The sequence below is a fragment of the Mus caroli genome, unplaced genomic scaffold, assembly GCF_978045245.1.
Source record: "Mus caroli unplaced genomic scaffold, Mus_caroli_1 scaffold_5, whole genome shotgun sequence".
NCBI lineage: Eukaryota > Metazoa > Chordata > Mammalia > Rodentia > Muridae > Mus > Mus caroli.
Genome location: NW_028227260.1, coordinates 83,523,731 through 83,547,523, shown reverse-complemented (window position 1 = coordinate 83,547,523; position 23,793 = coordinate 83,523,731). Strand labels below are relative to the sequence as shown.

The following is a 23,793-nucleotide window of genomic DNA, read 5'->3' as shown; positions in this document are numbered from 1 at the left end:
GTAGGCAGGGAAAGTGGATGTGGATGGAATCCAACATGTATTTTTGCAAATCATCAGGTCTGATGAAGATGGGTGGAAAGGTGGTGGGATGATGTGTTATTATCTTTTTAAAAATACTAATATTGTTGGCTATTTTATATCAAAAGAAATAAACTGAATATATCTTTTCTAACATTGGTCCCAGGTATAATTATTTTCATTTTCTTGATTTTAATAATTGATGGTGTCTTAAGTAAAATATGGAATTAGACTTAACTAAACTTTTATTTATTTTAGAAGAAGATGACAGAGTGTTTGGAAGATTATTACTTTTGGAAGTCCTGCTAATACCCATTTCCTAAGAGATAGTTGACCAACATTGGCTCTGGCATGGCGCAGAACAGTCCACAGCTTGATATTCAGGTTCTCCATGATCTTCGACAACGTTTTCCTGAAATTCCAGAGGGTGTGGTATCCCAGTGTATGTTACAGGTACGTTTCCTGAAAGTGATGTTACAGTTTTCCTTGTTAGAGTTGGCATGTTAGAGTACTTGTTAGAGTACTACATGTGCTAGTGCATGTTTTATAGGATTTCTCAGACTTAGTGTTGTAGTTGATATTGTGGGGCAGATAACTCTGACTGTAAGCTCTTTATCATCTTTCCTGAGCCCTACCCACTGTATAACAGTAGCATTTTTACAGTTTTGACAATGGAAAATGTCTTTATGAATTGCTAAATATTCCACAAAAGGTACAATCTCACCCACTTAAAATCCTCCTAAATTGGGAAGAATAATCACATGTAGAAAATAAAATCCCCCAGCAAGAAGAAATAGTGGGATATTGAACTCGAGTTGGAAGAGGCAAGTCCGGTCTCAAAATGGAGGGCCATGATCCAAAGGAACCAGAGCAGCTGAGGAAGCTGTTTATTGGTGGTCTGAGCTTTGAAACCACAGATGATAGCTTAAGAGAACATTTTGAGAAATGGGGCACACTTACAGACTGTGTGGTAATGAGTGTTGAAGAGGTGGATGCTGCAATGTGTGCTCGGCCACACAAGGTTGACGAGTGTGTGGTGGAACCAAAGAGAGCTGTTTCTAGAGAGGATTCTGTAAGGCCTGGTGCCCATTTAGCGGTGAGGAAAATTTTTGTTGGTGGTATTAAAGAGGATACGGAAGAATATAACCTGAGAGACTACTTTGAAAAGTATGGCAAGATTGAAACCATAGAGGTTATGGAAGACAGGCAGAGTGGGAAAAAGAGAGGATTTGCTTTTGTAACTTTTGATGATCATGACACAGTTGATAAGATTGTTGTTCAGAAATACCACACTATTAATGGGCATAACTGTGAAGTGAAAAAGGCCCTTTCTAAACAAGAGATGCAGTCTGCTGGATCACAGAGAGGTCATGGAGGTGGATCTGGCAGCTTTATGGCTCATGGAGGAAACTTTGGTCGTGGAGGAAACTTTGGTGAAGAGGTGGCTATGGTGGTGGAGGTGGTAGCAGCAGAGGTAATTATGGAGGTGGTGATGGTGGATAAAATGGATTTGGAGGTGATGGTGGCAACTATGGTGGTGGTCCTGGTTACAGCAGTGGAGGAGGTTATGGAGGTGGTGGACCGGGCTATGGAAACCAGGGCGGTGAATGTGGTGGTGGAGGAGGAGGCTATGATGGTTACAATGAAGGAGGAAATTTTGGTGGAGATAACTATGGTGGTGGTGGAAACTATAATGACTTTGGAAATTATAGTGGACAGCAACAATCAAATTATGGACCCATGAAGGGGGGCAGTTTTTGGTGGAAGAAGCTCAGGCAGTCCCTATGGTGTTGGCTATGGATCTGGAGATGGAAGTGGTAGATATGGTAGCAAAAGGTTTTAAAATAAAACAGTTCTTAGCAGGAGAGAGAGCGAGGAGTTGTCAGGAAAGCTGCAGGTTACTTTGAGACAGTCGTCCCAAATGCATTAGAGGAACTGTAAAAATCTGCCACAGAAGGAACAATGATCCATAGTCAGAAAAGTCACTGCAGCTTAAACAGGAAACCCTTCTTGTTCAGGACTGTCATAGCCACAGTTTGCAAAAAGTGCAGCTATTGATTAATGCAATGTAGTGTCAATTAGATGTACATTCCTGAGGTCTTTTATCTGTTGTAGCTTTGTCTTTTGCTTTTTCTTTTCATTACATCAGGTATATTGCCCTGTAAATTGTGGTAGTGGTACCAGGAATAAAAAATTAAGGAATTTTTAACTTTTCAAAAAAAAAAAAAGAAGAAATAGTGGGGAAAGGTGTTTCCTGCCAAGTCTGATGTTATGAGTTTGATCTCTGAAAACCACATGATAAAAAAAGAACTATCCCCACAAATTCCTCTGACCTCCACATGCACACTCCACTCTCCAATGAGTAAATAATTTTTAAACAGGTTGCCAATAATCCTTGAATCCTTAGAGTTCAACTTTTCTTTGATTTGCTCGTAGGTTGTATGTATTCTGAGGAAGCTCTCTACCTCAGAACTATGCCCCTAGTCCCCAGAGATGCATTTTAAATCCCAAACGTAACCTTAAGTTCTGTAGAAAAACTCCTTACTCCCTCTTTTCAGTTTTTTAGTTCATAAGTCCTTACTAGGTATAAATTTGAGACAACTTTCTTTTGTTCAGAAACATTCCTTTTGTCTTGTCCTCAACACTGAAATCTTTTATTTCTTAGTTTTGGACTGTATTTTTACTCAGGAGACAACAGATAAAACAACCATTACTGTTTAGTCCGTTACCTTGGCCTGGTATCTCTGCTTTAGATTGTGACATATCCCTGTTTGGTTGACATGGGGAGCAAGCAGTACATGATACACAGACTGTATTCATGTTCACACTCCCTTACTAGAGTGTGAGAAGCTGAAGATGCAGCAGAACTCTGTAGACAGGGATGGTTAATTACAAGTAGAGACCAGACAACCCAAGCAAGGATTTCCATTGTTTACAAATTCTTTACTAAATGTAGGCCTTTGGGCCCAAGGTTATTGTGCTATATGCAGTTGCTAACATCTGCGCACTCCTAATCTCAGCTCTTTAGGTCCACTTATGTTTATGGGTTAAGAAAAGGCTACTTCCTAGTACAGGAAAACCAAGCCACAGTGGAATCTTCTAGTTGGAACCATTTTCTAGAATTGACTTTCTTTTCTTGTCTTAGGACCCCTTTTCGCTCCAACGTGGTTGTAACTTAAATTTGACCTTTCCTTATTTGTACTATCGTGGCCTTTAACTAAAGGAATAAAATTTAAAATTCAGCTCAGTGAACACTGTCCTAAATCTTTTCCTTCTTTTTTTTGACTTAAATCTTTTACTTTTTTTTTTAATATTGACAGAATATTAGTGTGGACATTGATTACCTGCTGGCTCCAGGAAGTACCTACATTAACCTTCTATATGATGGTACATGCCTGTGATCAGGAGGCTGATGCAGGAGGAGTGCTGCAAATTGTGGTTAGCTTGGGCTATATATCAAGACTTTGTTTTAACTCCTACCATCCAAAAAGCATTTGTGTATACAGTGATGTACATGAGCATAATAGTTTGCATCTGAAACACGGGCCTTAAATTCTCTGTGGACTATCTTCCCTTAATTTACATCATTTAGAGAGCTATGAAACATTGTTCCTTTAGTTTTTAAAGAAGAGTTTATATATGTCTTTTAAAAATTATGTGTGCATATACTGAGGCCACAAAAGGACATTATTTGCCCGAGTCTATCACTTTTCACTTATTCCTTTAAGTCAGGGTCTCTCCTTAAATCTGGAACTGAGCTGAGAGTCAGCATGCCTCAACAATCCTCCTGTCTGCTTCTTTTGGTCCAGGGGTTACAGGCACAGCATAGCCACACACAGCTTGTTATGCGGGTACTAGGATCTCAACTCGGGTTCTCATGCTCTCACTGAGCCATATAGTTCCCTTCTTAAATATTTTTACCTGTTACTAAGCCAGTGGCCCAGGGATGTAATCGCCACTTTTTGGGAGAATGAAACAAAAGAGTTGCAAGTTAGAAGACAGCCAGGGGAACTTAATGAGACTGGTTCAAAAATGAAGAAAATGGTTGGGGCTATAACTTAGTGGTAGAATATGTGTAAAGGTCTAGGTTCAGTGTCTAGTTCTGCATAGAAAATTATGACCCTTGTATCCAACTAAACAACTTGGAACTCTGATTACTCTTTGACATGTTTATTCTTTTCTTATCAAAACATTTAGCAAGTCAAGTATGACATTTGAGTCTCCTCTGTAGTGTTGTTTCTCTAGTAGTTCTATAACAATACTATTTCCGTAGTTTGTATTTGTGGTTTAAATTTGTCTGTATAGAATTTACTCATATATTTTTACTTTAGGCATGCCTGTGAATATGTTCATAGACTAACTTTTTATTGTTTGTATTAGGGTCCTTTTTGTAAGATTACTATTAGGCTTACAGATTTGTTATGTAAAGAATAAGGTTTCAGGGTTATTCACAAAAATACCAAATACTGAAGTATGTTCTCCCCTAATTTTATACATTTGTTGAAGTTTTGAAATAGTTTATTTTTATATATATTTTTCTTTCCAGTATCTGTTACTGCCCCAATTCTAGTTATCAGTCTACCTGAATTCTTTGGCTGCAGATTTGCTTCATTTTTATTTTTTAAATTACTTTTATTTTATGTTTATGAGTATTTTTGTACATGTGTGTCTATACCATGTGCATACCTGTTGCCTACGGAGGCCAAAGGAGAGCCTTCAGTCCTTGGGACTGGACTTGGATAGTTGTGAACTGCCATGTAAGTGCTTGGAATTGAACCTAGATCCTCTGGATGAGCAGCCAGTGCTTTTTCCTGCTCAGCCATCTTCCCAGGCATTCCAGACCTGGTTTTCATAGGTAGCTTCTTGCCCTTGCTCAGCATGATTCAAGAAGAGAAAATAAATTTTGCAGTATTAATTCATCCTAAACTTCAATTAGTACTTTTTTCTATAGTACTTTCCACGTACTTTATTTAAGGCAAATAAAGTTACCTATGTTTTTCATGAAGGAAATTCTTTAAATTACTTAGATTTCATTTTGCAAATGTTTGCTTGACTATGGGATTGGGTTTTTTTTTTTTTTTTATTAACGTCCTAAATTTCCAGTTTAGTAATGTCTTTGACAACACATCCTTTCCTTTGAAGTTACTGTGTAGAAGGACACTGGAACTTGAGAGTAGGAACTAGAATTGGTTATATGGTTAGCTTGTTCAGTGCCTCTTATGAAGTATGCCACTTAGCACTCTTCTTTCTCAGCATCTGGAAATGGGAAATGGGAATGGGATTGTAGAGGAACTCTGAATTTGTCTCAACACTAACCATCACCTCATTGCATGTCCTGTGGTAGGCTTAGTATCTTACTTGGGTCACTGCAGAAGTAAAGTATTTCCCTTCATTTTTAGTAAAATGAACTTAAATATAATAACATGTTTCAGTTACAGAGAAATTCATGTTAAGAAATTCGTTAATCATTTCAAAAGTGTTGAATAATATGTGTTTGTACTCTAATAGATGAGAGTTCTGTAATTTAGTGGAACCTTACAATGTTTGAACATTTTTTAAACTAAGAATTTGATTATTGTCCATTGAAACTTCAGTTGCAGTTACTACCTGTGCCTAACTAAAAAGCTATTTCAAATATATTAAATCACTGTTCAGCTGGTACAAACTTGGCATAGTGAATTTCATTAAGGCAGTCTGAATACGGTTGCTTGTAAATTCTCATTAACTCTGGCAAAATCATGAAGGCATGAGTCAAACTATAGCATTTTGCTTGTTGCTCATTTTTCTTTGTTTAAATCTTTGCTAATGATATACACTAATGTTATATGATGATAAATTTGGATGAAAGGAAGGAAAAGAGTAATAACATTGTTTAAAATCTTCAGGAATATTACTTTTTTCATTTTGTGATTTTGGTGCTCTTTGAAACTAAAGAATGGTTATTTTCATTTTCATAGGGTTAAACAGTAATGATGGATGTTACAGCAAGTGTGAATCCAAGAGTAGCACAACATTTTAAGGTGTTGAGCTACAGCAAGTGTAGAGTGAGTCCTGGATTTGGAATGAGAACACTTGGGGTTGAGTCACAATGTTCATTACCCTTCTGTATCAGTAGTGGTAGAGCTAGTAATGCGAGCTAAATGTTTATACTTTGGATCGTTTAACATCCCTTTTGTAGGACAATGGTGGGCTTTATGGTTAAAATACCACTCTTGACTTATTCTGTGACAGTATTTATGTAACTGACTTCCATTCTTAAGCTTTGTTAATTTTCCCAATGTTGTTTGTACCATTTCTCCCATAGAATAACAACAATCTAGAAGCCTGTTGTCGTGCCCTTTCCCAGGAGAGCAGCAAATACTTGTATATGGAATACCATAGTCCAGAAGACAATAGAATGAATAGAAATCGCCTTTTGCATATTAATCTGGGTATTCATTCTCCTAGTAGCTACCACCCAGGAGATGGAGCTCACCTTAATGGTGGTCGGACACTGGTACATAGCTCAAGTGATGGACATATTGATCCTCAGCATACAGCAGGCAAACAGCTGATATGTTTAGTTCAGGAACCACACTCAGCTCCAGCTGTTGTGGCTGCTACTCCCAACTATAATCCGTTTTTTATGAATGAACAGAACAGAAGTGCAGCTACCCCACCTTCACAGCCACCTCAGCAGCCATCTTCCATGCAAACAGGAATGAATCCATCTGCTATGCAAGGTCCTTCACCACCACCACCACCTCCGTCCTACATGCACATACCTCGGTATAGTACAAATCCAATTACTGTTACAGTGTCCCAAAACCTTCCTTCTGGACAGACTGTGCCAAGAGCTTTACAGATTCTTCCACAAATTCCAAGCAATCTCTATGGATCTCCTGGGTCTATTTTTATTAGACAGACATCTCAGAGTTCATCAGGAAGACAGACTCCTCAGAATGCTCCATGGCAGTCCTCACCACAAGGCCCAGTGCCTCATTACAGCCAGCGTCCTTTACCTGTTTATCCACATCAACAGAACTATCAACCTTCTCAGTATTCTCCCAAACAACAGCAGATTCCTCAGTCAGTTTACCATTCACCACCTCCTTCTCAGTGTCCTTCCCCCTTTAGCTCTCCACAGCATCAAGTACAACCACCCCAGCTGGGTCACCCAAGCTCTCATGTGTTTATGCCACCCAGTCCTTCAACTACTCCACCCCACCTATATCAACAAGGACCTCCTAGTTATCAGAAACCAGGAAGTCATTCAGTAGCCTATCTCCCTTACACAGCATCTAGCTTACCCAAAGGTTCCATGAAGAAGATAGAAATTACAGTTGAACCTTCTCAAAGACCTGGGACAGCAATAACTAGAAGTCCGTCACCTATCGCTAATCAACCGTCTCCAAGGAACCAGCATTCACTGTATACAGCCACCACACCACCTTCAAGTTCCCCTTCAAGAGGGGTCTCTAGTCAACCAAAACCTCCATTTAGTGTTAATCCTGTGTATATTACATACACGCAGCCAACTGGACCTTCATGTGCTCCATCACCATCTCCTCGGGTGATACCAAACCCAACTACAGTTTTTAAAATTACTGTAGGCCGAGCAACAACTGAAAACCTTTTAAATTTAGTGGACCAAGAAGAACGCTCTGCAGCACCAGAACCTATTCAGCCCATTTCAGTGATACCAGGCTCTGGGGGAGAAAAGGGAAACCACAAATATCAAAGGAGTTCTAGTTCTGGATCAGATGACTATGCCTATACCCAAGGTAAACTTTAGACTGATGGAATTTCATATTTATAGTCATGTGATAAATGATTGAAAATAAAATTGAACATATTTAGTTTCAATTAAATGCTTTATATAGTAAGTGATGACTGGTAATATTACCAAGAGTAAAATTATTGTTTCAGAGTCATCTGTTCACTCTTTTAAAATATAAAACTGCAAATATGATCATTGAAATCTTGTAACCTAATAAGACTTTATTCGCAGATATCATTCATTGGCAAAAAATATAGACAAGTATAATGAGTTGTGAAAAGGATACATGTACCTTGGACTGGTTTGTCAAAGAATTTGAGTCTTTATAATGTTATATATAAGTGATATTATAGGAAGTAGAATTAATGAAATAATTTGTATTGTCAAGGTAAATCAGAGTTTATAAAGTCTATTCAAATTTTTTCAAGTTGTACCAGAATATATGAGAGTTTAGGATTCTTTCAATATTTGAGAAGGGAACTGACTATAATTGTGATTCAGAATGCTTAATGTTAAGCCTTCATTTCTTAATTTTGTGTGTGTGGGTGTGTTTATGAATATGAATGCAAATGTAAGCCTGCTGTGACACGTGTGGAGTCAGAGGTACCATTCTCAGGAGTCAGTTCTCTCCTGTCAAATTGTGGAATTTATAGATGCAACTCGGGCCTGCATGCTGCTGAGCCATCTCACTGATCCTAAAGCATTTAACAAGTACAGATAAGCAGGCTTTCAGGAAAACTAAGTGTTAAAGAACAAGAGGTATGAACAGATGATGCTATTTTGGCTAAATTAAAGCAGAAATGGTTGTGGCCCAGCATTACTAAGACCTTAAGGTAAATGCTGATGCCCAGGTCAGATGAGACTTATGTTCATTAACAGTGCATGTAGAAATTCTCCTATAATGTGTTTGGTGTTGTTTTCTGCAATGACTTTATCTGTCATGCTGTAGCCTTGCTGTTACATCAGCGAGCAAGAATGGAGAGGTTAGCAAAGCAATTGAAACTTGAAAAAGAGGAGCTAGAGCGGTTGAAAGCTGAAGTTAACAGTATGGAGCATGACCTGATGCAGAGACGGCTTAGAAGAGTCAGCTGCACTACTGCAATTCCCACGGTAAGTCATCTGTTGCAATATATAGTGATAGGAAGATATGGACATTCTCTGTTAAAGCCATTTGATTTTCTTTCAAGTTCTAGTCCTGGAGGAATTTTTAAAACAGTAATGAATGCAAAAGATTTGCCCCCAACAGTTCTTATCAGAGTAACTAAATGTTTTTTTTTATTTACATTTGCACTTGCATGGGATTATAGCTATTTTCAAAGACTGACAGTTAGAATATAGTGTTTATTGCAAGAATATATGATAACAAAAGGTTTCATAAATTATTCTTCTAAGCATAGACTTATTTTTTTCTAATTGTTTAAAGTGAGTTTAAATAAGTTAATTACTAATTTTGAGGAAGTATTGGTAGAATTTCTTAAGGCATGGTAGTTTCATTGTGTGTAATTGTAGAAATTAAGATGTTCAGCGTGGACCCTTAATGATCTTAAAAGAAATTACTGTGGTAAAGAGTTTTTATATTTTTAGCCTATTGGCTAATGTAGTTGATTCTAATAATGTCAAATAACTTTGAAAATCATTAAGTCTATCTCCATTGAGATGTCACCTTTTCTGTGATATAATCGATCTTTTCACTATTCAGTATTCATGTATTCAGTGTTTATGAATATGATACTATGTTAGGTGCTTAGTACTTATCTGCCAGTGAAAAGAAGTAGACTTCAATGGCAGTTGCTTTATTTGCTCACATGTAATGAAGGAAATTTTCCAGTAACTGCTTTATCAATGTACTCAGTACATATGTCCACTTTTTTACATCATCCTGGAATGACCAGCCAAAGCTTCAAGTGTGTAGATCCTGTCTGTTTTCAAGGGTCTTCATTGTCTTTCCCTCTCTAAAGCTGGGGTGACCTGGCTCTTGAACATATATGCAAAGCTTCTTGTCCTCACGGTTACTGTGGCTACTTTCTTGGAGACTTCATCCTACATTATAGAAAGAAAGGAAAGGGGAAGGTTTTTTTGAAGGGAAAAGAATATAAGGTAATTAAGGCTTGAATTCCAGGCAGTATTTTAAGACACAGTACGTAAAGCTTTCATACTTAGGCCTGAAATTTCTAATGAGTTTATAGAGGTTAGTGAGCATAGAGTGCTGTGTAGACCTTGAACACTGTGTCTAGGTGCTTGAGTTTTATTCTGCTCTTACAGGGAACAAATAGAAACATTTTGAGGAAGAAGATTCTTGAGGAAGAGGCATATTCGGGAAATTAATGACTTTTTCTGCTATTACCTATATTCCTCAGTTTAGGCATTGTTAAAAAGGAGAACTTTAATTACATAAAGCACTGAAAAAATTACAAAGTTAAATCAAACAGTTATGTTAATGGAATTGAGTATCTTTTCTGATTTTCTTTTTTTTATCTTTAACTCTTTTTTTATTGGGTATTTATTTCATTTACATTGGCAATGCTATCTCAAAAGTCCCCCACCCGCTCCCCCACCCACCCACTCCCACTTCTTGGCCCTGGAGTTCCCCTGTACTGAGGCATATAAAGTTTGCACGACCAATGGGCCTCTCTTTCCACTGATAGCCGACTAGGCCATCTTCTGATACATATGCAGCTAGAGACACGAGCTCCGGGGGGTACTGGGTAGTTCATATTGTTGTTCCACCTATAGGGTTGCAGACCCCTTTAGCTCCTTGGTTACTTTCTCTAGCTCCTCCATTGGGGGCCCTGTGATCCATCCAATAGCTGACTGTGAGCATCCACTTCTGTGTTTGCTAGGCCCCCACATAGTCTCACAAGAGACAGTTATATCAGGGTCCTTTCAGCAAAATCTTGCTAGTGTATGCAATGGTGTCAGCGTTTGGAGGCTGATTATGGGATGGATCCCTGGATATGGCAGTCTCTAGATGGCCCATCCTTTTGTCTCAGCTCCCAGAATCTCCTTGATTTTCTCTATTTAAAATCTTTATTGATTCCTCTCAGTTAGGAAGTTAGCAAAGGATAGTTAGGCAACTTGTAATCATTTAGGTATCAGTAAGGTTTTGTTTGTTTGTTTGTTTGTTTGTTTGGTAAGGCTTTGTTTTGAAACACCTGGTCCATTATAGGTCCTGCTAAATAAACCTTAGTTTTAATTAGAAGTAAAAAACTGTCTGGTGTGGCATTAATTAGTGCTTCAAATATAAGCACCCACAGTTTATATAAGAGTTTTTATTACTGAGTCATTGTTTTCTTTAAAAAAGGAAGGTAAACCTTCCTGGGACTGTAGTTTATGATTTATAATTTAAAAATTAAAAATGAAATAGAAAAAATAGTTTACTAAACCAAGTGTAATCATCCCTCACCTAGAGAAATTAGTTTCTTTCAATGCCTATCTTTAGACTGCAATCAAGGACAGTAGGACATGGCTGAGGGGGTGGCTACTGTGGCCATGAAGGTTATGTCAGCAAGTGGGTTTGCAAGCCCAAATTTGGTTATTGCTTTCACTGCTTGTGTCAGTCGCATAGCCTTGGATATGTAACATTTGGACTTATTTTCTCATCTCCAAAATATATATGGTAGAATACCCATGGTAAGGGATTTTCTTTAGAATTACATAAGGCATGTTAAGCAACTTATACAGTATCCAACAAATAGCAAGAATCTATAAACTAGCTTGGTAACAAAAATGCTGAAAGTTTTTGCTTGAAATAGATAACACAAATCTGAAGCATTTTATAAAACCAATTTTGTTTTAAGCAATAAGGTAACATATTTACAGCTAACTTGGTAAAAACAAAACCAAAATAACAAAACAAAACCAATTAATCTACTCAGAATTTTCAGGTTGTTAATTGAGTCTCATTTGAAGGAATGCCCATATGGGATTTGGAATCAGATTACCTTTGATATTTACTAGCTATATTGACTGCTTAGTTAACAGAGGTGCTAGAGCTGTGGTATAATATTGGCCACATAAGGAAGCAATGTATGTAGTGTGCCTTGGGTGTCATTATGTACCCAGCAAATATATAAGAATACCGATGAAATCATCCATGTTGATGCTCAAGCATGTGTTTTATACCATTTTAATATCACTTGGCAAGCATTTTACATATTAACATCACATACTTTGTCCATAGGAATGAAGAAAGGAGAGCAGTTCATACTAAATGTTTCCAGATGGTTCTTGTTGATCCACTAGCATTCTGAGGGCCTAGAGCTTTTTCTTTTTTAAGTTAAAATTCAGTTTGATATTTTTCTTCAAAATGTTTGAGACTGAATAATGATAGTTATCTGTAAGGTCCCGAGATAAATGGGCACAAAAAGCATGTAAAATTAGCAGTCTTCAAATGCTCTTAAATAAGAAGGACATGTACAAATAATATCCAGAAATTGCTTTTTACGTCACTGTGTTGAACTTTTGGTCCCTTCTTGTTTGTGGACATTGCCATTTATTCTGCTAGAATCTCCCAACAGCATAAGGCATCCTATCTGCTTTTGTAGGGCCCTATTAACCTGTTTAGTCTCTGACAGAATACATGTGTTTTTTAACAAAAGCAATCTTTCTCAATCTTTTTGTCTCTATCTGCCTGTATGTATCTGTTTGTCTGTCTCTCTCTCTGTCTCTATCCCCCTCTCTCCTTCCTTCCTCCCTCTCTCTTACTCCACCCCTCTCTGTTAGTAGATAATTTAACATTCTACTTTGTGTATTTAAAATTACCCTAGTAATTAAGCTTATACCTGGGCTATGTGGGAAATACTTCAGTATCCATACCATTAGAGTCTAGGCACAGAAATTCTAAAGTCCTGAGTTCTATTCCCAGCAACCACATCGTGGCTCACAGCCATCTGTAATGGGATCTGATGCCCTCTTCTGGTGTGTCTGAAGACAGTGACAGTGTACTAATATACATAAAACAAATAAATAATTCTTAAAAAATATAATGGTATGGGAATTACAGGCTCGTCAGAAAAAGGTCTTTTCAGTTACTGAAAAGACCCTAAGGATTGGAATGGGCTGGACAGACTAACGTAGAAGAAACAAAGGAGTGTATTGATGCCTGATATTTCTCTGTGTTAAAGTGTTTCTTTTGATCTAGAAAAAATAAGTATCTCTATAAATTTATATAAATTTGTATAAGTTCTGGTTCTACCACTTAGGAGCTTTATACCCGTAGGAAATTTAACCTCTCTGATATTTTCTCATCAGTAAATTTGTGCAATACTCCCTACCTTAAAGCTCTTTTTAGCAGAAGGATTGAGAGAATTCTGGTAAACCTGGTACCCAAAGCTAAGTAAGAACTAACTTTTACCAGGTTAGACAAGATTAAAATCATGAACAGTGCTAATTTCAAAGGTTGGTTGTTGCACTTTACCACAAAAACATAAATAAGGTATTTTCTGTGCCCTGTTATTGCAGTGAACATAGCTTTTATGATAGAACAGAGTTCAGTTTGTACCTGGCTACCACACATGGAATTTGTTATTATGTGGCCACATCGATGTCTTCAGTGTACTTTTGACTTCAAAAGCATACACAGACATGTTCTATAATCCATCTTATAGACAAGGCTGGATTCTTAGTTATATCCCATCAGATCAATTAACATGAAAGATAGTTCTTAAATGTTGGGCTTGATAATGACTTTCCCACAATTGCTATTTTGGGTGCTTTCTTACTAGCCTGAGGAAATGACAAGATTGAGAAGCATGAACAGACAACTCCAGATAAATGTTGACTGTACACTGAAAGAAGTTGACCTCCTTCAATCTAGAGGTATAGACTTGATTATTTGGTAAATCATAAGTCATGATGTGGTGTTTTAAACTGCTTAGATGGCAATACTTTTGGGTTCATAGATTTAAGGACAGGTTTTTGTATAACTGTTGTAAGAATGGCTTTAAAGAGATTCCTACACTTCAAGGATCAAAGTGTCAAACAATGATGTTACTTCGGCAGTTTCATCATTTATCCTCATTGTTTTATATTGTCACATTGCATTTTTGTCATTGAATGTGTTTCATAAATTGATGAGTATTATTTCTAAGACACAGTTTATATTATATGATAGTCTTCGAAAATACTGTGACAGAAAGGGAGTCCAGAGTAGGCTATCTGAGTTCTTGGTTTTAAAAGAAGTTCTCTATGTTACAGTAAAAGCTCTCTCTCAGGTAGCCAGCTCATCAAATTACAGAAGGACTTGCTTTCCTGTATACTGCGGCCTCCATTGATTACATGTGCTGCATAGGCTAGTTAGCTATGCTTCTGCAGTTAAAATTAGTAGTTCACAACCAAAAAGAATTCAGGAGAATGCTTCTCTTTTAAAAACTGTCTTTGGCTTTTATAGAGAGTCAAGCATAAAATGATAGAACCCATAATTAGATTTGAATGAACACAAGTAGAAAGGGGAAAGCTTTGTAAGAAAGTGTCCTTAGTATATCACATGCTGCATTCAGAAGACACCAAAATGCAAAATTATAAATCAAGGTTCAGCAAACTAGGGCCCTACTGCCTGTTTTTAGGGAAAAAAAGAAAAGTTTTAGCGGAAACAGACATGCCCATTTATTTACCTAGTATCTGTGGCTTCTTTATGTTTCAAGGACAGAGTTGAATACTTGTAACAGATTGCATTGCAAGTCTGCAAAACCTCAGTTAGTATCTGCTCTTTGACAGAGAGTTTGCTGACACTTGGCTTTAGGTTATCATGAACGTACTTTGTATACGGCAATATGAAGTATCCTTGTTCAGCATCAAAATACAACTATTGAAGATGCAGTGTAGTGATAGAATGTTTGCATAGCATATACAATCCCTGGGCATTTCAGTCTTCAACACTTTCATAAGAAAAATAGAAAAACGCTGCTATATTTATGTTACATTAAAGGTGATGTGTAATTTTACTTAACAATCCTTTCTTTGAATCCACCTACTCCCAAACTGTAGTAGTCTTAATTATGGCAGTTAAGAGAGCTTCTACAGTACTTTAAGAGTAGTATATAATAACAGTGTCAAACAATTGAACTAAAAATAATAAAGATACAGAACCATCTGAACATGAAAGTTGAGCTATCAAGCCAGGTTCTCATTTTCAAAAGCCACATTACTCTTTCTTTTTTTTTTTTTTTTTTTTTTTTTTTTTGTCATCGAGACAGGGTTTCTCTGTATAGCCCTGGCTGTCCTGAAACTCACTCTGTAGATCAGGGTGGCCTCGAACTCAGAAATCCGCCTGCCTCTGCCCCCCCCCCCCCCGCCCCCGAGTGCTGGGATTAAAGGTGTGCGCCACCACCGCCCAGCACCACATTACTCTTATATTAGCTTTATGCTAGTAGTAAAAGAATCACTATGTATAATACACAGGGTATGTCAACTACTGTTACTATATGATTATATCAATTTTTTAAAAAACGGATATGGTTTCTGGAGCAAAGTAAAAATCAATAACATTTGATTAGGATGATTAGAACATGAACTGTAACATTAGTGCCTGACAAAAAATATGTGCAGCACTTAATATGTCAAGTAGCATTGTACCTTTCAGGAGCTATAAGAATTTTTTAAAAATTCTCTTTAAAATAGCCTATTCAAGTGGATGAAACTTTGAATAATAGGATCAATTAAGGTTTTTTAAGGAAGGAGCTGTGTTTTTTGGTATGAATTGAACAAATGTGGTATTTTTGTATTTAAGATTTAGAAATGCTTAAGGTGTCCAAATATTGTATTCTTTTTCTAAACTGTTTTTGGCAGTAGGGGAGGCACTTTCAAGTAGATGCAAATAAATCATTGCATGACTTGATGAAAAGCTTAGTATTTGATTTGCAGGAAGGAAAGTTTTCATTAGGGGAAAAATCAATACTTAAAAAGAGGAAACTTGGTACAGTACAGAATCCTCAGTATCCAAGCTCAGGTGGATTTGGGTACAGCAGGCAGAGTCCAGGAGTGAAGGTGAGAATCAGAACTGGCACCTAATGCAATCTGACCTTGAAGGAGTCACAGGGTATATCACTGATATAAACATATCTGCCAGAGAGTGAGCAGATCCAAAGAAAGTTTTGTATCAGCAATTCTCCGGGCTTGTTTACTCTAAAATTTACATAATACCATCATTGATAAGCCCATAGGGTTATGTAACATATACATTTGGCTTCTTCCTTAGATGGCTTTATGATAAATTATGAAAAGAAGTGTCACAATCTTCTTTCATGTTGTTTTTTCATTAGACCAAACAGGTCAACCATTCCTTGTTTCTCATATACTGAATCTTGCTAATGGATGCTAGTCCTGCAATTAGAAATATTCCTTTAGGTAATATATTATAGACAAACAGTGTTCTCCTGGTCTGCTTGGATCTTTTCTCACAGCCATAAAGAAAAGAGTATAGTATAATGACATTTGAAACCCTAGAAAACATGTTCTTTTCCTATATTTCATCAATGTATTTTCTTTTTAAAAGATCAAATAACAAAGGAACAATTCCTAAATACTTGTGGTTTCCTCTTTGCTTTGTAGGAAACTTTGATCCAAAAGCCATAAATAATTTTTATGACCACATAGAACCTGGCCCAGTTGTACCACCGAAGCCATCTAAAAAAGGTGAGTGGAGGTCATAGCACAAATACTGTAGAAGTTGAATAGATTTCTGAAGAAGTTTCTATTTGAACTATTCACTAGAGTATATTCCTCATAAAGTTATCTATATTAATGTAACAATAGTAAAATAGTCCCCAAACTTGATTTTTTTTTTACTAAACACTAAAATAATGTTAGAATTATTGTAAGGCATAATAGTGATTTTTTTATCATAATAAAAACTATACTCCTGAAAGAAAATTGTTCTAGAACAATGAGGATCTTGAAAAATCCTCAGTAGACTTTGTACATAAGAATTCTTTTGCTGCTTGATAAACAGTGTAAGCTGGAGTGATGGGGACATGAGTGTTTTCTCATCAAGAACAAAGCAAGTCTTAAGTTGTTTTCAGTATCTTACAGTAAGTGTAGGTTGGAAGGTGTGGATTGAGCACTCATTTTCACCCATATACTTACAGGCCTTATTGTTTTATAAAAGTTCTCAATATACAACTAATGTTTAAAGTTCATATTTTAATCCTTTTTCATTAAGCAGTTCAAGACAGTTTGGTTATGAAGACATATTGAATAGTAGAGAGTGCATAAATTGTAGTTTATTTTTAGATGGCAGCCTAGGAGTTGGTCTTTTTATTGTTTTATACTACTGTGGATGTTTCATCTGACCTACATTTGAAATAGTATAGTGATTTCTAAAAATGACTCAAAATGAATTTTAGTGGATAACTGCCAAGTACTAAATTTGGCACTGTGGCAATGTCACATGTAGTTTCAAGCTGAAAGCCTCTAGATTATATATCATTGATCACTTTTAGCCTTTTAGGTTCATAAAATATGCATCTTTAAACTTGATTTTGCCTTAGTACCTTCTAAGGTAATTTTTCTTACAGATAGTCTAGCAGATGAGCTACAGTTAAATGACTCAAGAGCTGGCATAGAATAACTGACAAAATTCATCAGAAATGACCAAAAATCCAAGCAGTCCACCACATGTAAATCTTGAAATTTCTTGAATAGTGAGTGGTATCTCCACGGAGCAAGATACAAAGCCATAACTTCCCCTGTTCAAGGACAATGAACTTGGTACTAGGAATGAGGCTAGGGCTTTAGATCTACTAAGAAGATCCTTAGCTGAGTCTTTCTGGCCCTTAATTGTTAGGTACTTTGAAGGAAATTTGATGTTTGTTTTTGGTAGTGGAATTTTATATCAAAGTAGAGAAAAATGAAACAAAATTAGTAAACTTCAAGGTAGACTGATGTGCAGAGACGAAAAAAATGCAGGATACCATGAATAGAAATAAAAGATGGGTTATCCATTAAAAATGGTAATAAAGGCATGTGACTAATAGCTTCAGGTCAGTAAACTGTGCAACCTAGATAAACACGTTTCTTGAAAAAAGTATAAAAGGCCAGATTTTTTAAATAGGTGAAAGGAAATGTTAATAGCTGTTCATATTATATTAAAACTGAGTACATTGTTAAAAAAAAGTTCCACAAACATAGTTTCAGAACAACATTCTGCTAGTCAGCGAGTTCTTCTAAACATTTTAAAAAGATAGGAAACAATTTTGAACATAATTTAAAAAAGAAAATAAGAAAAGGGAAGAGTGTTTCACATTTGTTTCCCTAACCTTCCAAATGAATCCTGACTCCCCCGCCCCTATTGGCTACATTCTGCAGCCAAGCAGTGTGTTTGCTAATTTTAATGGACTTATCACCCTCTGTATCCAAAGCCTAATTCATCTTAGAGCTCATTGTTGGATTTTATCTGAAGCTAGCAGAGCCTGATTCCAAAACCTTACCCATAAAGATACTATTAACCCATTTCTACAGAAGGAAAAGTGACAAATGCATGTAAAGGGCTCTGCTCCTCAGCCAGTTCACTGCAAATGGAACTCACTAATGCTGATGGGGGAAATCCGTGAAGTCATAATGGGTCCAGTTTTCAGCAATTTCTTAAATAATTACCAAATGCATAATTGTAGATAAATGTATGATCCTATTATTACTCCTGCCCCAAGGAATTTTTACCCAACATGTAAAGTCTTACCTATCCTTATGAATAAGTTTCTACTTTAAAAATTTAGTTGAGCCGGGGAGTGATGGTGCATGCCTTTAATCCCATCACTTGGGAGGCAGAGGCAGGCAGATTTCTGAGTTTGAGGCCAGCCGGGGCTACACAGAAAAACCCTGTCTCAAAAAAAAATTTCGTTGAGATGAGCTTAAAGTATATCTTGCATATTATTGGTGAGAGTATAAAATGGTACTATTATTTGCCAAGTTATTTTAAGCCTTTAATCACAGATTAGTAAAAAGCTTTTCAGTTTGAAGTCAGATATATTTTCTGTTAAGCACTTTATTCCATTTTGAAGATGGTCTCATATGCTAGCTACTAGGTTTATAGATATGCACCGCCACACCCAGTATCATTTTTCTGAAAACACTTCTAAAATTAGTGCAAATTGGCTTGCAATACTGTTTGCTTAAAAACAAAACAGTAAACTGCTTGTATGCTGCAAATCTAAGTAGACTCTATAATACTATCTGAGTGATGAGTGGGCTAGAGAATTAAGAGGACAAAGGAAGAGAGGCAACAGAAACCTTTGGGATTGGCATGTACAGTTAATAAGCAACATAAGTCTTCAGGTAACTCAGCAAATCTTCCTGTATCCTCATTGCAAGGACAGTGAATGACCTGGGTGTCATGTGGCCTAGCTCACTGTCTTCAGATCTAATCTGTGTACCACAGAGAGGTGATCTATTCAATCCTGACCTGTGTACTTTCCAAGATGCTGAGATTACAACAGTGTACTACTGTCATCATCACCGTTATCTCTGTTGTCTTCTTCCTTCCTCTTTATTCTTCCTTCTTATTTCTTCCATCTTCTTTCTTTCTTCATCTTCTTTTTATTTTTAATTTTTGGTCCTTTGAGACAGGTTCCCACATAACCCAGGCATTCAACTTGTATGTGTGTATATATATATATATATATATATATATATATATATATATATATATATATATAGTTTATTTTTAGACATTTTTACTGAGTGGTTTAATCAGAACTAAAGTCCAGTTTGCGTTCATATTTCCATTTAATTGCTGTCACTGACTTTTTACTCCAAGTATATTTTTCCACCACGAATCACTATTTGAGATGAGTGGTGTAGCTTGTAAAGAAGCGTTCTGTTTATATTTAACCTCAGAGACAAAGGAAAGCTCCTATGGAGGCAGGAGAGGTAAATTCTCTCAGCTGAGTGAGTAGCAGGAACAGTCCTTGGGAGCCCAATCTTCCTGACAGATGATGTTGTCCCCTCTCTTCTTTTCTTCTGCAGACTCCTCAGACTCCTGTGCAATTGAGAGAAAAGCCCGAAGAATTAGTGTGACTTCCAAAGCGCCAGTAGATATCCATGACTCCCAGGCAGCAGCTACAGATGGTTTGTACCTGTGTCCCTGGGGTGTGTTAACCCATCCAAGTTATCATAACTAGAGCATGCCTTCAGGTTTCCCTTTGAAGATTACAGTTCATGTGCATATGCTAAATGTTTAGTAGATCCTTGGTGCTTGCTAAAAACTGTTTTAAAAGATATTTTCTTAATTTCTGCATGCTTTATATGCACACCTTGATTTGCATATAGCCACATTGCTCATGTTCAGCAGCTACATCTGAACACCTTATTGGAGAGGCCAGCTCTCTAGAAATAGAATATAGAAAGCAAGACAAAATACTTCTCAAATGAGTTGCAAATTCTGCATTTGATAAACCTTTTCACACAAATGTCTAAGGCTTCTTCAGCTTGGTCTGCTGCCATCCAATTGAAAGCAGGTCTCTAAAGTAGTAATATATGTTATACTGAATTACTATTATAGTATACATCATAAATGTTAAATCACCCTTAATTTGCAAATGAAAAGGCCCCATGATAAGAAGAAACAAGATACATGAAAGTACCTTGTATATTTTTTCCTTTTTCATTAGAATATGTTTGTAAAAGTAACTTTTTCATTTACCATTGAAACCCTTTCTATTTAGTATTTTTAATTGTGTGCCTTTTGAGCACTTTTTGTCTTTTATATAGAAGCAATATTGACTAATGTATTTGTGAAGCTATTCATTTTTATGAAAATATAAACTATTATATAACTGGAAACCTACTTTAGACCTTTATACAGTTTTTAGTGTATGGGCTACAAAATAGTCTTTCCTGCACACCCTTTGATCTGGATAGAAATACTCCTTTTTGAATAAATATTTTCTACAAGGTAGTCTGCAAACTGCTTTTAAGAGTGCTATAAAAACGATTGTTCATGCAAATCAAAGTAAATATTCTAAAATAGTACTTTGAAATGATTTGAATAGATTTTTATACTCACAAAGTTGTTTGGTCATTTACCTCATAGTGATTCATGACTTCAAATTAAGTCAGCATGATATTTAACAGGGTATAGAGTCATCAGATAGACTGAATTGACCTAAGAATGTAACAACTAACAGTTTTGATTTGTTAGCCTTTTTCACTCTGATACTGTTTATGGGATAAAAAGTCAACTGTCCTAAGGGTAAAATTGTGCATTGTGGAGCCTGTCTATAAAAACAACTCTAGAGCAGTAATTTATATCTAGTAAGATGGCTAAAGGTGGCAACTGAAACAAGTCTAGCTCCTGTTTGTGGTTACAGGAACCCACCTAGAGAACACTGGAAACCCACCTCCCCAGTGAGCTTGCTTCTGAATAGGGAGACTTCCAACAAAGCAGAGTTGCCAGATGAATTCTAGGAGTCCAGCCCTTTTAAGCCTAAGACTAGAGAGAATTAAGACCTAACAGGAATACACGTTTTGAGTTTTTATTTCCATGTGAGAGGCTTGCTTTCTTAAACCTCTAGTTTGATGTACCTGGTAACACAGACTTGAGTCTATATTTTACATTTCACTCCTTTGTAAATTGGGTTTTGATATTGCCAGGTATAGGCAGTTTTCAAAAAGTAATATATGCACAACTTTTTTGGCAAGAGGTAATAACTTTGAGAACAAAAGAAACATGTATATAGAATGATTCTTAGCTTAATAACTAGCTGTAGAGTTCGTCTTTTTTCACTCTTCTGGGAACACCTTTGTTTTGAATTTTACCTGTCATTGATGAAGCATTAATATAAAACACACATGTCTTCCTGGAAGCAGATATCCTGTAGAAGAGATAGCCATTTACTAGTCTATGGCAGAGAGGAAAGTCAGAGTTTTCTGAATATGCTGTCACATATATCTCAATGTTTTCCCCCTATTTGGCTGGACTATAGCTTAATTATCTATTGTTTATGGGTAATAAACTAGAAAAGTCATCTAATTCTGGACTTCTCAGAGCACAAAAATCAATATGTTTAGAACAAAGTGGAGCATGGATCTAGCTTCTGTACAGCTATGGGTTTCCAGTGGTGTGGTTACTAATTAGCTTATTCAATGGGTAAGATAGGTAGTGCTTCCTTTGTTTTGGAATAGTTTGTCATTTCAGTTTTGGTCAGTTTGTGTTTTGCTTGGAGAAACAGCTTGATCTAGCTTCCTTTCTTTTAAATCCCCTCTTTCCTCAGAACATTTAAGTATCTGCAAACAGAGTGCTCGGACACAACCCCGCGATGAGGATTATGAAGGGGCTCCGTGGAATTGTGACAGCTGTACCTTTCTCAACCACCCTGCACTGAATCGCTGTGAGCAGTGTGAGATGCCACGGTACACTTGAATTCAGAAGAGTTGACACCAGGTTGAGAGTGAAACTTTGAGCACTCACCAAAAGAAAAGGAAACTTTGGGATTGTGTTCATCTGCCCAGCCTTTTCATTTCTTGATTGCACAGGGGGACGTGGGGGAATGGTGCCCTGGCTCATGAAAGGAAAAGTGGGGAGGTCTTTCTTTTTTCCTTTCTTAACTCATTACAGAGTGAGAAGTAGAAGGGGATACTTGAATTCACTCCTGTAAGAATGTACACAGAGATGTTAAGGGCTCTTCTGTGGAATCCAAATTGTTACAGTTACTGCTGAGTGGCTCTTCATTTCTAAAGGTGAACTTTGGATTATGGTAGGACATGTTACAGTTTATGCAGACAAACTGTGAATTCCAGAGCAGACTTACTTGGTCACAGCTCTCTGGAAACCAAGGCTCCCTGTGCCTCTTCCTGCTGCTTCCTGTGAAGAGATGGACAGGAAAAAGCACCCAGGATATGCTTTATTTCCTTTTGTGCAAAATAATGACTTTATTTGTAATTGCTGCTTTTTTCAGGGGTAATTTCAAACACACATTCAAACGCAAACAGGATACTTTAAAATGTGATTTGTAGTAGTCAGGAATTAGGCATATTGTGCCCTTTGTGAGGAAGTACAATCAGAGGTAGTATTATCTCTTTTGCTTGAACAATGGTTCATCAAGCTGCATTGACACTGGTAACTAAGACCTACTTATACCACATAAATTATTGTATATTTTCTTAGGTTATTGATTTTGAAAGTAATGAAGTATGGTTTTATAAAATGCCATTCTCATAAAACTGTGCTTTGCCAGTAGCACACTGAATGTATGCCAAATGCAAGTCCATTCCAAAACCATTGGAAATTCTAAGCTCAGTTGTGGTTCTTAAGAAAAGCTTGCAGTATACAGGGCCCCCTACTTCTGGTTTGTAATGAATACATGATGTTTACAGCACAGAAAATACTTTGTGCCGTAGTCCTAATTTAGCTGAAAAAAAATCAATATGAGCTATTTATTTGCACATTTGTTACCTAGCCAATGAGAGGGAAAGTGAAGTTGGCCAACATCATAAAGTTGCATTAATGAAGGAGTGAGACGAGACTACTCAAGAAATACCATTGGGCTGGGGATATATAGCTCAGTGGAAGCACGGTAGCCTGGCATTAACAAGGTGCTATAGGTGGAAAAGAAAAAAAAACTACTGTCAAAAGAATGATGTATACAGGGAGTTTGATTTTTTTTTTTTTTTAGTTGAATAGACAGATCATACTGAATTTCAGCAGTTCAGGGAATACTAAAGCACTACTTATGAACCAATGCAGGTGTGGATATACTGAAAAAGATAGTAAATCAGGCCACTTGCTGGGATGTATAATGAGAAAATTAATGATAGTAGATTTAAGGAGGTTCTTTGCCTTAAATTTCCTTCTTGGCTCAGAATTGAATTTTGGAATTTTTCCCCATTTCAGTGAACATAGACAGCAATAAAATTGCTAGGTTTCTCCATCCTGAAGAATTTCACCTGAGGTTATAACCTTAGGAATACTAGGTCTGTCCCCAACTCCTGTATACACAGCCACTTTGTACTGTCACTGTATTCTCATTTAGCAGAAATTGCTGCCAGACCTGGAAAAAGAAGCTGCACTCAATAGCATATTGAAA

The 23,793-nt window shown here is 36.8% G+C and overlaps 1 protein-coding gene across 3 annotated transcripts in view; it reads left to right on the top strand.

The window, feature by feature from the left end:
• Nucleotides 1-23,387, top strand: part of Tab3 (TGF-beta activated kinase 1 (MAP3K7) binding protein 3) — a 65,775-nt gene extending 42,388 nt beyond the window's left edge. For 2 of the 3 annotated variants that reach the window (XM_029473322.2, XM_029473320.2), the window contains 7 exons: nucleotides 277-471; nucleotides 6,323-7,781; nucleotides 8,727-8,887; nucleotides 13,501-13,594; nucleotides 16,325-16,408; nucleotides 19,736-19,858; nucleotides 21,982-23,387. In XM_029473322.2, coding sequence (XP_029329182.1) covers nucleotides 370-471; nucleotides 6,323-7,781; nucleotides 8,727-8,887; nucleotides 13,501-13,594; nucleotides 16,325-16,408; nucleotides 19,736-19,858; nucleotides 21,982-22,130 — 2,172 coding nt within the window. In that variant the 5' untranslated portion in view covers nucleotides 277-369 and the 3' untranslated portion in view covers nucleotides 22,131-23,387. The remainder of the gene's footprint in view (nucleotides 1-276; nucleotides 472-6,322; nucleotides 7,782-8,726; nucleotides 8,888-13,500; nucleotides 13,595-16,324; nucleotides 16,409-19,735; nucleotides 19,859-21,981) is intronic. The other variant, XM_021153660.3, reaches the window with a different exon arrangement.
• Nucleotides 23,388-23,793: the final 406 nt, after the last annotated feature.